The 14,896-nt window shown below is 31.9% G+C and overlaps 1 protein-coding gene across 1 annotated transcript in view; it reads left to right on the top strand.

Moving 5' to 3' along the window:
• The window catches only part of LOC128173422 (glutamyl aminopeptidase-like), a 44,307-nt gene that overhangs the window by 16,519 nt on the left and 12,892 nt on the right, over positions 1–14,896 (top strand). The window contains exons 7-11 of the mRNA XM_052839093.1: positions 294–431; positions 1,059–1,124; positions 1,577–1,642; positions 9,900–10,066; positions 14,480–14,559. Coding sequence (XP_052695053.1) covers positions 294–431; positions 1,059–1,124; positions 1,577–1,642; positions 9,900–10,066; positions 14,480–14,559 — 517 coding nt within the window. The remainder of the gene's footprint in view (positions 1–293; positions 432–1,058; positions 1,125–1,576; positions 1,643–9,899; positions 10,067–14,479; positions 14,560–14,896) is intronic.

Below are 14,896 nucleotides of genomic sequence, written 5' to 3'. Positions count from 1 at the left end.
GCTGGACTGTTTTAGACCGTATTGATCGCCTTAAAAAAGAGAATTTTATAAGATAGATTTAATAGCTAATTGACCACCCAGTCACCTTGAAAGCCTTTTTACAAACAAGTTTCAATTTAATTGAAACAAAGAAAAAAATCCTATCTCACTTCGAATTTGGAGGAATCCTTGATTTCTATTTTGATAGTTCTAGTAGGTTAACAGAGTCTCTTTATAAATGAATTGTTCTACTGAAAAATTTATCCAACATGACATATGAATCTGTTAATTTTACTCTTGTTTTTTTATTTTAGTTTACTTTATCTGTTGTTGCCAAAGAGGTATTTCCTGTAATGGTAAAAGACGCCCTTACTACGTCACATCCGGTCTCGACTCCAATAGCTACACCAGACGACATAGCAGAATCATTTGATTCTATATCATATAGCAAGGTAAAATACTTTAGTCAAACTTATGTTGTAAAACTATATTACATCCATTATGTAATATAACTGCATTACATCTATTATGAAATATAACTGCATTACATCCGTTTTGTAATATAAGGTATCACATCTCTTGATTTTTTATAACAAAAATAAGCATACCTGTAAAAGAAGAATAGTTGAAGCCATTAAAGGGACTAATACAATATTTTTTATCGGTACGTCACTTTTGTATACTGTAGAATCATTAGATTTCGTGCAGAGGATGAATCTCTGTCATTCATTTATCTGAAAGGTGACAGATATTTGACTGAATGGCATAGCTCTGCCTTTTAATCACATTTCCAGACCGCTCAGTTTATATTCAGTCGACTGAATGGCAGAAATTCATCCTGTGGTGTTGCTTAATTTTCGTGAAATTTTGGGTACCTCTCATCCGCAAATTGAAGTCATCCACGAATAATGAAATAAATAAAAAGTATTATAAAGTCATTATTCTTTTATAGGTTTAAAATAATGCACGAAATTTCGCCCCATGAACCTGTAAAATTTAAGCAATCCTAAAACATTCGCCCCGACGAATTTTAATGATTTTACAGTACTCTGAAAGAGTTTCACTTTTAAATGTTTTAGGGGATGGCCGTGCTTAGAATGCTGATGGGTTTCGTTGGTAAAGAAGACTTTCAGAAGGGGCTCAGGGTAAGAAAATCATTCTGTACCACGGTTTTACAGAACAGAGGAGTTTTGGTTTGAATTCACTACTCTATTCATGGAAATATTTGCCCGTTTTATTTTCGCACAGTTCGCCCTCGCTGCCAGTAGGCGAATTTAATGTAAGACTGGGCGAAGTCTATGGCTCATATTATCTCTCTTTAAACACAACTTTGTTTGGGCGAAATCAGGACGAGGCAAAACTTTTTTTTATTAAGTGTTGAAGGGTGAAAAATAATACGGGGCGAAAATAACCCTGTATACAGTATCTTACAGCAATATTGAGGCGAACATTTATCAGGTATCATATATTCCTTTTTTCAGAAGAAACTTATCAACAGCATGCTTTATTTTAAGTACAAAATATATCATATATCTGTGTCCTTGGTATATTGATGAAGTAATAAGAGACACTGGTATCCCTTGTTTATTTGTTGTAGATGTACGTCACCAAATACAAATTCCAGAACGCCAAAATGGAACAACTCTGGGATACGTTCAGTGAGGTAACACAACAACACACTTACTGCACTTTCATCAATATTCGTTGAAAACTAATTTTCGTAGATTTCGCTCTTAGGGTTATCGACAAAATTCATTGCTCATTGAATTGCTAATATTTTTAATAATATATTTAGATATTCATTATCCAGTAATCTGTTCTTATTATTCAATCCACGAAACAATACTGCAAATCTTCAAATATGAATGAGAAGAGAACGAATATAAATGAGTATTGATTTAAAAAAAAAAAAAAAAGACAAACACAAAAAAAACAAAAACAAAAACAAAACAAAAACAAAAAAATTCCCAGTCACGTGAATATTCATACCCAACATTTTTTACCCTGTTTAACTCATTTAATTTTTATACAGCTGTTTCGTATTGTCATTAAGCAAAACGATACTTGTTTGAGGACACTGGTAATCCTGTCGATGCTTGAGAACTTTTGTATTCTTTGTATTTATACTAAACACATTTTCCCTAATCGATGTTTGGGTAGTTTTCTTTCTTTGCATTTATCCAAAATAAATTTGTTCATTTCTTTGGTACTTCCGTTTATTTTAATCAAATTGACAGTTATTGGTATTTTTACTAAGCTCTTTTGAATTAGTTTAGTAACTAATAGAAATTTCAAAACTTTACCAAATAAATGCTAAAGTGGATGCATTGAATTAAACAATTCAGATTTCATTTACGACGACTTTCTTCCGCGATTTACCAAAATTAAGTGGTTCGCGGTGACAAATCTATGTAACCATGTAGATTACAATATACATACCTATCATAGGTGGTTCGCGGGGAGAAATATTCGCGTTCACAGGATTTTCGCAAAATTTCTCCCATGAGCATTGATATAGGTTAACAGCAACCATCATATCTTGAATTTTTAGTTCACCAGAACCGAAGGTTCAGGCTTGCTTTTCTGATTACCCGTTTTCTGATTATCCATTTGTAAATTTTCCACATTTTTTACTTCTATTAAACCTTTTGGCCAATTTTTACCAATCTTGGTATAAAGCATTTTTAGGTCACCTGAGTCACTCAGGTGACCTATTGCAATTGGTCTTCGTCCGTCGTCGTGCGTCGTGCGCCGTGCGTCGTGCGTTAACAATTTTACATTTTTAACTTCTTCTTGAAAACTACCAGGCCAATCGTTACCATTTTTGGTGTGAAGCATCTCTATGGTAAGAAGAATCTAAATTGTGAAATTTATGGCTCTACCACCCCTGGGGTGCCACAGGTGGGGCCAAATATGCCAATCTTTTTCTCTACTACCATATATGTTTTTTAAAAACTGAATGGATGATTATGATGTCCATGAGGCCCTCTAACTAAATTGTGAAATTCATGGCCTCTGATTCAAGGGGTTCAGGCTCTAGGGTGGGGCCAATATGGCCAAATAGTAAAAATGTATTAAATCTTAGAAAATCTTCTTTTCTACTATCATATATATTTGTTAAAAACTAAATGCATGATAATGATGTCCATGAAGCCCTCTATCAAAATTGTGAAATTCATGACCCCTGGGTCAGGGGTTCAGTCTCTAGGGTGGGGCCAATACGGCCATATAGTAAAAATGTATTAAATCTTAGAAAATCTTCTTCTCTACTCCCAAATATATTTGTTAAAAACTAAATGCATGGTTATGATGTCCATGAAGCCCTCTACCAAAATTGTGAAATTCATGACCCCTCAATCAGGGGTTCAGGCTCTAGGGTGGGGCCAATATGGCCAAATAGTAAAAATGTATTAAATCTTAGAAAATCTTCTTCTCTACTCCCATATACCGGTATATTTGTTAAAAACTAAATGCATGGTTATGCTGTCCATGAGGCCCTCTACCAAAATTGTGAAATTCATGACCTCTTTGTTAGGTGATTAGGCTCTAGGGTAGGGCCAATATGGCCATATAGTAAAATGTTTTAAATCTTAAAAAATCTTCTTCTCTACTCCAACACATGTGGGCAAAAAACTGAATACATGGTTATGATATCCACAATCTCCTTTACCTAAATTGTGAAATTCATGGCCCCTGGGTCAGGGGTTCAGGACATGAGGGGGTGGGGGCAATATGGCAATATATTGTTAATGCATATAATGTTTAAAAATCTTCTTCTCTATTCTCACACATCTGTATAAAATAACCGACTAATAATTATGTTTACCAGGAAGTCCTCTACTGAAATTTTAATTTTCATGTCCCCTGGGGTATGGGTTTTGACTCTAAGGCAGGGCCAAAATGGATGTATAGATGTTAATGCATATAGCGTTAAAAAATTATCTTCTTTACTCCCACAAACCTGAAAGGAAAATTCATGATTTTGTAGACCAGATCTTTTAGTTTTTCACCAAAATTATAGGTTTCACAGTTCTTTTTGAAATGTGGTCGTCATTACAAATTCATAATTTTTTTACTCCAGTATGAAACCTAATTAATTAGATGCATATATGAGACTCCATGACAAGTTTGTGTATGGGATATATGCTACTCAGGTGACCGTTAAGGCCAGTTGGCCTCTTGTTATTGAAAGGGGCATTTTTAATATTGTTAAAATTGAGGGCAATTAAATTAATTAATTAATTGTTCACATAGACATATCAATTAATAATTGTCCACATAGACATTCATACACACACTCATACAATCTAAACAAGAATATACAATAAATAGCTCTAGGAATAAAGTAGATATAACCCGCATACGGAAAAGAAAGTATACAAGTCTACTCCTGAAAAAATTTTCTCCACAAAGTCCATATTTTGTCAAATAAGGAATAAAATCGGTTTGGTATTCGCTATTTGTGTGTCTAGAGTGGATTATTCATATAACTTATACAACCCGATAGTAATTTACGAAATATTAATAAGTGTAGTAGATCTCCCAGTTTTTTTTTTTGGAAATTGTCTTTTGGTAAACAAGAGTTTATAGCCTCTGTGATATTGGTAATTGTTTTTTAAATACCTCAATCATAACACTAATCATAAAATACATGTACTTTATATCAATTCAATTTTTGTTTTATAAAATTGGCTATAAAACCATTACTACTTAGTGACGTATCGGGTTTCATATCTTTAAGAACCTGGAACAATTCTTTTTCTGTAATATGTTCATCAAGTTTCCTGGAGACCTTATCATCTTAAGCCCTTTCACAATCGGCGCATGCACAGAAGCAGAAGCGACAAAATATTCGTGCGAACGAAAATAATAGATATGGTTTGTAAACTGTTGCCTAAATACTCGCAAATGAAATAAGTAATCGTACGAAACTCGCATGATTTAAAGCAACTGTTATGCGATGTAAACGCATTTAATCTTGCGTTAAATCTGCGTCTACATGCGACTGTTGTACGTTAAAAATGCTCGTACAAAAATGCCCGTCCGTTTTAGACGATCTTCATTAAAAAAAAAGTTCAATGCAAAAGAAGATACCGCCCAAGAATATGACAAAACCCAACAGCCAAAATCAAGGTCAGTTGTGGCCTGAAACCGATATGCCCAAAGAGGGTTCAATGTTTAACTTTGAAATATTTTGGAAAAAATCTTAAAAACTAAAATTAAAAAAATTAATATTGTTTGAGTGAGTGATATGGCCTATGGGCCTCTTATTTAATTTCATTTGTTGTGCTTAAAACTATCATTTGGTAAACAAAATATATTCATAGATTTGAATTTTGAAATTAAAGTATAGTGCAAGATTTTTACATTAAACTCTTCAGCTTTAAATAATTAATATATGATATTTTAGAGTTTGCCACGACGGTCAGTAAATTCTTAAGAAAGAAAAAATGTGAACTGATTGACTTTCTGAATAGACAACTCGATGTTCGTGTAGGCTTTCTCGATGACCTATACATATTCCTATTAATCTATTAACAGTAAGTCAAATTATGATGGTGTAAATTAATTCCAGCTGAAAAAAATTACTGATACCGTCTGAAACGGTTCATATTTAAATGTTGCCCACTGGATGTGTTAATAGAGTTCTGAACTGCAGACCTCGGGTTCAGATAAGGGATACACTTTTGTTGACTTGTATTTTCACAAATATTCTAAAATTTAATTTTCCGGTATTTTCACCATTGCATTTCAAACGGAATAAAACTTACCTAAACACCGAAAGTCATGATTTCCATTTTGACGTAACACCAATAACCCTTTACTTCAGAAATGACGTCAAGACTTGTATGCAGTCAACATTGACTTCGGTTCGTTTATATCGCGAGGTTGCGTAGTTTATCAAGAAAAAGTATCAATTTTCACAATTTTCTTGTGGAATTCTTTGCGAGTACCGGGACGAACGGGTCGAGACCGTGACGATCCTTTGGAATTTTTGTCTTGGGATGATATTTCTCAGAGATATTGTATTAAGGTAAAGATCTAGTAAACGATTCAAGGGTTGCGTTTTGCAAAAAAAAATTTACAACTTACGACCTAATTCATGAATGCCTTTAATTCTAATAAAATACTAATCAATAATTTATTCAAATGGTTTAGAAATATTGTATTAGAAATCTTGTAAGGGTATATTAATGTTTTTATTAAAAATTTGTTCGTCGGATATCATTTCAAGAGACTAAATTAATTAACAACGTTTTCGAAAATTCTTTCGTAAAACGTAGTCCAACAGGTCTTTTTCAAGAAAGAACCATTTGATCGTCATAGCTGACTTGATTGAACTTGTTCCTGTACTTTCTGGCTTTTAAAAAAATATGTAGAAAATGAAACAAAGTTTATATTAAATATTCAGAAAAGTATTCTTAATACCTATATTCAATTAGAAATGATTTTAAAAAGGAAGTCAAGAGTTAGTTTTATTCCATTTTAGGAGACACTCTAGGCTTTCTAGAGTTATTTTATTTATCCAAAATGGACAAAACTTTAGGATTTTGTTGCTTATATTCTTTATATTCCAATAAAAATGGCAGTTTAAAACGTGATCATTCATTGTTTTTTTCCAAAGTTCTGGTGCACTCTATCAAACAAATCTTTTGCTATGAAGCATCATTAAAAGAATTTATTTCTTTAATTTCATCAACCTTTATGCACCTTTCATTTACTAGATCTTGACTTTAAACTACTTTGTCAACGGTGTGACCTTTGGGCCAAGCGCAGTAGGCTATGATTGCCTACTCAAATTATAAGCCAAAATTAAGCTAAACCAACTTCTGATCAAAAACTAAAACTGTGGCACTAAGAGGGGTTCTATGTTTAATTTTGAAAAATAATGGAAAATTTTGAAAAATGTCACGGAGGTGACCGGCAACTCTTTTGAATCACACATATTTGATTTTAATTACTAAAGTCACAAAGATGGGTAAAAGTATTTACAAGTTTACTCACATTATTTCAGGGAATAGTCACATCACATCCTATGTTTAATCCATGTGCACTGAGTAAATAAGAACAAATCTCTCCAAATCTCTAACTCTTCTTACTCTATTCTATACTCTTTTCTACTCTTATCTCCCTTGATTCTAGAGGTCATATATATATATATATATATATATATATATATATATATATATATATATATATATATATATATACTACGGCTACAATTGATGATTATCTCAAATCATAAGCTCCATTCTATTAATTAAAAAGCTCCATTTCTACATCTATCTCTATAAAATTCTAATAATCTAATCATCTTGTCTGAACACTCCAGCTTGACCTTGGCTCCCAACTCTACAGACAATAGCTACCATGGCTCCAATTATTAAAAGCCCATAAATCTTGATCACTCTATACATTGCTCCATTCTTAATCACCCAAACACAGCTTGGGCTGTCTAAAGAGGGTATTCTGTAGCTATATATAAATCACTATTAACTAATTCACTAAAATTTATCCCTCACCAAAACTTTAAAAAAATGAATATTGTTGGGGTGAGTGATGCGGTCCATGGGCTTCTTGATAAATTTCATTTGTATGGCTATATATTATCGTTTGGTAAAAAAATCATATATTTATGCTTTGAACTTAAAGTTTTTTGCAAAATTTTTATTCAAATATATATTCAAATCATATTATTTCATATCAAGATAAAATGTCGTACCGTATTATACTTGAATTAATATCGTTATGTTAGTCATCTACAAACCATTTAAGGATTACATTATAGCGACGACCGTTGTATAAATGGCAAATGATGAATATATTGATAAGAAATTTACATTTCATAACAAAGTTCAAGTTTCAATTTGAGAACAAAACCTGACGTCATAATACCCTAAAAATTTATTCACACTAAATTTCAAAATTAATCATGTGCATTTTGCGACAAAAACAAAATTTCCACTTTGTCACACAAATTACAAAAAACCCCAAGAAAAACCAACAACAGAAGTCATTGTAAATAAATGCATTTTAAATGTGAGATACATGTAGATTATGTTTTGTAATGCACAATATATAAAGCAATTATCTTTATTTTGTAATAATTCCTTTCATAGCCTTGTGAGATAATGTCTGAAAATACGTTTGCGCTGTATTAAAGAGGGTGGTTTAAAAATATTATTTTATTGTAGTAATGAAATCAGTGACTTTAAATGTATCTTATCATTATAACCCATTTAATAAAAATGAGACTGTTACTGATATTTTATAACTTCATATGTAACAGAATTCCATATCTAAACTTGACTATAAGGTTTTTAGGTTCATCGTTCCCTTAATAAAAAAATAAAGCGAAGTCGGATATAAAGTACTTTATCTCATAGTTAGTAATAGATACAGGTTGTTTTGCCTATGCGATACAGCCAACTGTATAATACATGTGTCAGTCTCAAGGGCTGTTAGGGATTCTGGAAAATGATATGTATTATTCTCTGTATAACACATCGTAAATCCGATATAAGTCGCTTTTATTTCTTGCCTTATGTTTTGCTTTCATTATTATATCGCAAATAGATCTCGTTCAGGTACATTTCCACAAAGTTGGCTACATGCCAAAAAAAATTATCCCCGGATATACGGTATAGTTATTTAAAAAATAGAGTGTAAACATAAACTTTGGTTAAATGTCTCACACATGATCTTCTATTACGATCTGCGTTTCAAACATTGTCTAGTAATTTTTCAAAGTGTAAAGTAAAGTAAAGTAAAGTAAAGTAAATGATTATTTTCGTTGACGAGAACATGTCGTTTTGTTTGAATTTCCACAGTTTCAAATGATACCAATGTATGTAAAGTTTACGTGTTAGCTGAGGTATAAATACCAAAGCTAACTGAATCTAGAATACATATCTTCTCAGTTTTAGAAAGAATTTTTAGCCAGGCCGGATGGTCACTCTATTAACCATTATATCTGCCTAAAACTTTTAAACAAGATATTCTGGGCCAAAATTTTAACAAGTTCTTTTACCAACATGGAAGTCTTGTAAACAAGTATTTAGGTTTTATTTAAATTAGATATTTGGAACGGATACTAGTGGTTCGATAATTATAGTTTTTCCATCAGTTTTACGTTGGTAAATGAATGTTTACTTCACCCATGTAAGAACAATTTAATTAACACAACAATTCCGGTGTTCCGTGATGCAAAAGTTTCAAAGTATTCAGAAGGTGTACAAATATAGTAAATGTAAAGTAATAATACAATATCAACCGTGAAATAGCGTAAATTCAGGAAAAGTATACGAATGTAAATGAAGCGATTCCAAATGTCGAAATGAAGGATCGAACGCATCAGTATCGTAACATAAGTGGAAATCGGGACATATTCCTTGAATTAAGTAAACATATTTTATTTGGTTGTGTACTTTATTTACCGAATACAGCTTCCGAATAAAGTTCATTGCTATATGTCATGTATATACATTTTTATAAAAAGCTACTTTCTAAAAACGCGTTAAATTGACGTGCAAGCTATGCTATAGAATAATTAATCAACGCCAAATGACGACAAATATATGCTTTAAAGTTTTTCTAAACCAAATCAAGCTTTTTTTATAATGCATATTGAAGCTGAAATCTTCCTGAATAAATTTACTTACATACTTTCCCTGTCTTGAGAGATTAAAAGAAATCTAAGGCTATTTATCATTGGTTCTTTTCCATCCATTTTTGTACGGTTTTTTTTTTGGTACCAATTATCAACAAATCAAAATTTCAAACGAAAACTGAGATGTTGTCTTTATAAAGCCTATTGGCCGATCCATGTAAAATAAAAACACCCTTGAGCTATAAAAAAAGCCAGCGATCCACGTTTATCCTTAAAAAATAAATTTGAGTATGTTAAATTTTTTTTGAAGGCAGTGGATAACCAGTATGACATCAGATCAGTGATGACGACATGGACACGTCAAATGGGATATCCGGTAATTACGATGCGCGCGCAGGCTGACTTCTTTCATCTGACCCAAAACAGGTTCCTTTTAGACAATAATAATGAGACGGACGTTAACGGTAGCTCAGACAGGTAAGTTTGATTTCATTCATATATTATCTAAATAATATTAAACTCAGCTTTTTTAAAATAAGGAAGCAGATACAAAATTATGATATTTTCTGTATGGTTTTTAAAACGAGGTCTTATTTGTCAACAAAACGTGTGTCTGTACACTAACATAACATTGTGAGTTTACAAAATGCTGTCACAATGCAATTTGTAGGTTTTCCTGCATTGTAAAGTGACGTCACAATTGAACACATATATATTCCAAATCTATGTACAGCGTAAAGGAAAGATGTTTTGGAAATGAAAGAATATTGAATTGGTGACAAATTAAAGGATAAAGATTCGTTTTTCCAGTCAGTGGTTGTGTTGGGATATAGCCCGGGTGTATTCCTTTATGTTATCCTCAAGCCTTTAAGCCTGTAAAGTCTTAGGCTACAGTTGGCAAATAACTCGGAATATAAGGCGGTGAACGTGAATTCTATATTTCAAATGTGGGTGATAGTACCTCATCTTTGTTTACGGGATTTTTTCGTTTTGTTTTATACTAATTGTTAGACCATAATTAATCACCTAATTGTCTACGGACTTTTCCGGGGTTTTTTTCCGATTACGACACAGAGCACACGGCGGGTGTGACCGGTCAGCAGGGGATGCCCACTCCCCCTAGGCACCTGATCCTACCTCTATGTATTTGGAGGTCTGTGTTTGTTCTGTCCTATTTTTTTTCTTTGGACTATTGATTTCGAACACTGTTTGTTATCACAACATGGCATCTAAAATATATTACTACCGATTCAAAATGCACCAGTATTTTTTGACGAAATAGAAAGTCCCGAGCAGGTTTCGAACACATTATTTAATGATCTTACCCCGCGGCTATAACCGGTATGGATATCAATAAAGAAATTAAGAAAAAAACCGAAATAAAGTTTATTTAATTTCAATGATTTTTTCTTTCAAAGACTGTAGATCCCAAAATGGGTTTTCCCTATACTTTCTATAAGGTCTCATACACTCTAGATTAGACCATGATAGAAATATTATATCTACAGCACATGTGTTAAGTAACAACACGCCGCTTTTAAATGTACCATATCGTACACTCACATTTACAGCTCAACAGTAAACAAATTATCTTCTTCAAAGAAAACAATTCGCTTTTCATCATTTATAAAAATGATTTTTTTTTCAAGGTTTATTTAATGCATGAAGTATTGCAGAATTAAATCATAGTTACAATTAACTATTATTTACATTTGCTCAAAATTTTGATCGAATATGATTTAGTAACAAAATATTTTAAATATATTTAATTGTCGCATACGTGTGATATCTACTATCCGTGTGATAAACGAGTGATGTTTTATCAAATACTTCCGGTCCGAACTTTTTTTGACTGAGCCACTCGCTTCAACGCTTTAGTGACATAGTTTTCGAAAATGTTCCTGTATATTTAACATCAATATCACAAAAAATAAAAATCTATTTAAATGATTATTTCAAATAAAGTAAAAAAAGTGTTGAGTTTTTACATTAAAAATGATATATATGTAGCGTTTAAAAACTGCAATTCACATCAGCTTTCAAGATGTAAGAATATGATCCTGAAGACGCGACGAAAACAGAACGGTTTCGTTATGTTTCTTAACAAAATATTTTTTGAATAATGTCTACAATGTTAGCTCTCAATGTTGGCTTTTTAAAAGGCAACAAAAGTTAGCCACTGGAATAATAATTTAAGATTTAAAGAGAATACACAATCTATCAAAATATAAGATATTTATATAGTGTCAATGTCCATAATAATATGCAGGTGTACATTTATTTTTTATAAATGCATGTACAAGAGGAAAGAAGTGTGTAACGGTGTACAATTATACAATTCATGACTGGAAACCCTTTTATTTTGCAGTTGTCAGCATCAACTGTGCATGTTGTTTTTAATTGACTTCATGCTCTTTCATAACATCTACGAATTTCTTTAACACGGACAATTTCATGCATACCCAGAATTCCAATTTACACAAGCGTATTTGAAGTGCTATTTCAACTTAATTAGTCAGTCGGTGGGTTGGCAAATAAAGACGTTAAACTAATAGTTAACGTGCAGCCTTGAAAAAATAGAATCATTTTAACAAGACCTTGGAGTTTTAGTAGGACGTAGGTATATAATTTTTTATTCAAAACAAGTTTAAAATGACGCAGTTTCAAGTGAAATATGCACTGATTGCGTAGTCTTAGCTCAAAAGTCGGACATGTCTTGTTGATTTCAGAGAAAATACTAAAAGTGCCAACACTGTACACTAGACTCTTAGTCATCTCGTGAGTAACAAGCGAACATAAACCAACATGTCGTCCCTTGATTTTCACACGAACGTGGTAACTTCGTAAACGTTATATACTTTTGAGTGACGTAGGCAATGTAAAACGCGCTCCTTTTAAATCAAAACAAATCTGTTTTGATCTTAACACAAATAAGTATGTGTTAAAATATGTCTGGAAGGGGCTTATTGAAGTTAAGAATATATTATGTATGTACCAAATATCAATTAAAGAAACAGGTACAAACTTTGTCAAACCTCAAATTTTATTTGTCTTTTGAGGAGTGGAGAGCTGATCATATTCTAATTAGAATTTCTTTTCAATACCAATCCTTAAATCATAATTATACATTTCTTTAAATGTGAACATAAACATAAACAAAGTTAGAGACCAGTGTACTTATGGACTCCGAGTAAATTTTATTACATGCACGTATGATTTTGCGCCACTATTAATTTCTTATAACGTCACTATATTAATCCTTTAATTTTTGGGTTTTTATTAAATATCAAACTCATTCGGAGTGTTTGTTAAATTTGTAATTTGAGGACTCTGATTGAATAAACCATTAAAATAGTCTTGACAACATATCGTTTATCGATATTGTAAACAAAGCAAGGAACCGAGGAAACAAGTATGGCTTAGTTAAATAATTAAAGCGGCTTTTCCTTGGATATATTCAAAAGGACATCGTAAGAAAGATGTATATACATAAGCAGTTTGAATTGTTTTATTGCTTTAGATTCTTCCAGAACCTTTTTTGACACAGCCATTAGCCTCAGTGATCTAGTTTTCATGAAAAAAAATCGTATATTCCACATCAATGTTTCTACAACCAAATAAAAGGATCATTTTAATGAATGTAATAATTTGTTGAATTTGCTGCAAATTCAAACATTAAAGATGAAGGAAAACAAATAAATTCAATAAAAAATACTGCAATTCTAGTCATACTAAGCTATCAAGAACATAGAAGTTGATTCTGACGATGCGACGTAAACAGAACGTTTAAGTTGTGTTTCTATACTGTTTCTCGATCTAGGAATTTTAAAACAGTAAGCCTTCTCAACTCGACAAGCCTTGCGAATAAAAACATGTTGTATATTCACAGTATTTGGGAGTTGATTTTAATCAACTCTCCTATGCAGTTACTCAGACAAACCGAAAGTGAAACAGTGTTTGGTTCTCAGCACAAATCATCGCTGCTGACAAAACCTAGGTCTTGAACATAATTGATAAATTCGATGTAATGTATGCTAAAGCATTGTTTTTCAAGGAAACGTATTTATAAATACCTTGAAAAAAGTCAGATTTTAGATGGAACGAACAATTTAGATTTTTTTGCAGTCGTATGTATTCCTACGCCAGAGTTCAATGTAGTCTCGTTCAACTCGACGCTCGGCTGTCTCCGTAAATCTCCGACAAGCAGAGAGTCTCTCTTGCTTGTCGGAGATATACGATGTCAGCCGAGCGTTTGGTTGAACGAGACTAGAGTTCAATATTGCTTGGATCCATACAATTTTCGAGAAATATTTTTATTACTGATACATAGTTTGATTGAATCATTTTTATCTTTAAATATTATTGAACATGATTCATTTGAGAGTTTCTCGACATTCTTGTCGAAAAAGTCCAAAAATTCATATTATAAAAATGTGCGTAATTCAAATACAAATTAGAAACTACATGTACTTGTTATGCAAAATAACATATCATTGATTTTAAAATAAATAAACATCGACTAAATCAACTCCCGTCAGTACTTCGGTACTTTGATTTTTACCTTACAGCTATGTTGTCAACACAGATAAGCTTAAATTTGTTGATATAATATATTTGAATATAAACTAAAATTTAATGAAAGTTCAAAATATTTAAGCTTTTTAATTCTCTCCAAATTCTTTCATTAACCATTATCTTTATACTAAATTCATCTTCATTAGAAGATAAAATTAGTCAATAGCCATGCATCACCATCGTGCCCTCTTCGAGTGGTTTGATGTTTCACTTGTATCTGTCTTAACTTAACAGTTTAGTCTTAAAATGGCCATAACCATCGAGTCCTCTATAAGCACATCTTACTTAAAATTTTCCGATTGCTACCTTTTTCAGTTTTACATGGGTTGTGCCGTTTACATATATAACAGAGGATGATGACGAAGTACAGTTAATCTGGATGAATGAATCATCAGGTAAAATGTATACAAGTATTTTGAATATTAAGGAAATATATTGATAAGTCTTCATACTTCATGCTCGCCTTTGCGATTGACACTCAAATTTTGGTTGCCGGTTATAAATGCCTTATTGAAGCATTGTAAATATTAATATTGAACAAAAATGATTTTTGACTAAAAAAAAGTGACCATTCCCCTATTTATATATTTTTATATATTATAGAAGCAAATATGTTTATCTTTATATTTATGTAGCATAACAGTGTAACGATTTTCTCATGTTTTACACAATTACGGGTTTTAAGGGGTCAAAAGTTCAAAACTTTTATCACTTATATTTCAAAGAGGAAAA

The sequence above is a fragment of the Crassostrea angulata genome, chromosome 2, assembly GCF_025612915.1.
Source record: "Crassostrea angulata isolate pt1a10 chromosome 2, ASM2561291v2, whole genome shotgun sequence".
NCBI classification, from domain to species: domain Eukaryota; kingdom Metazoa; phylum Mollusca; class Bivalvia; order Ostreida; family Ostreidae; genus Magallana; species Magallana angulata.
Note: the sequence above shows the minus strand (reverse complement) of the source record. Positions and strands in the feature narration are given on the sequence as shown.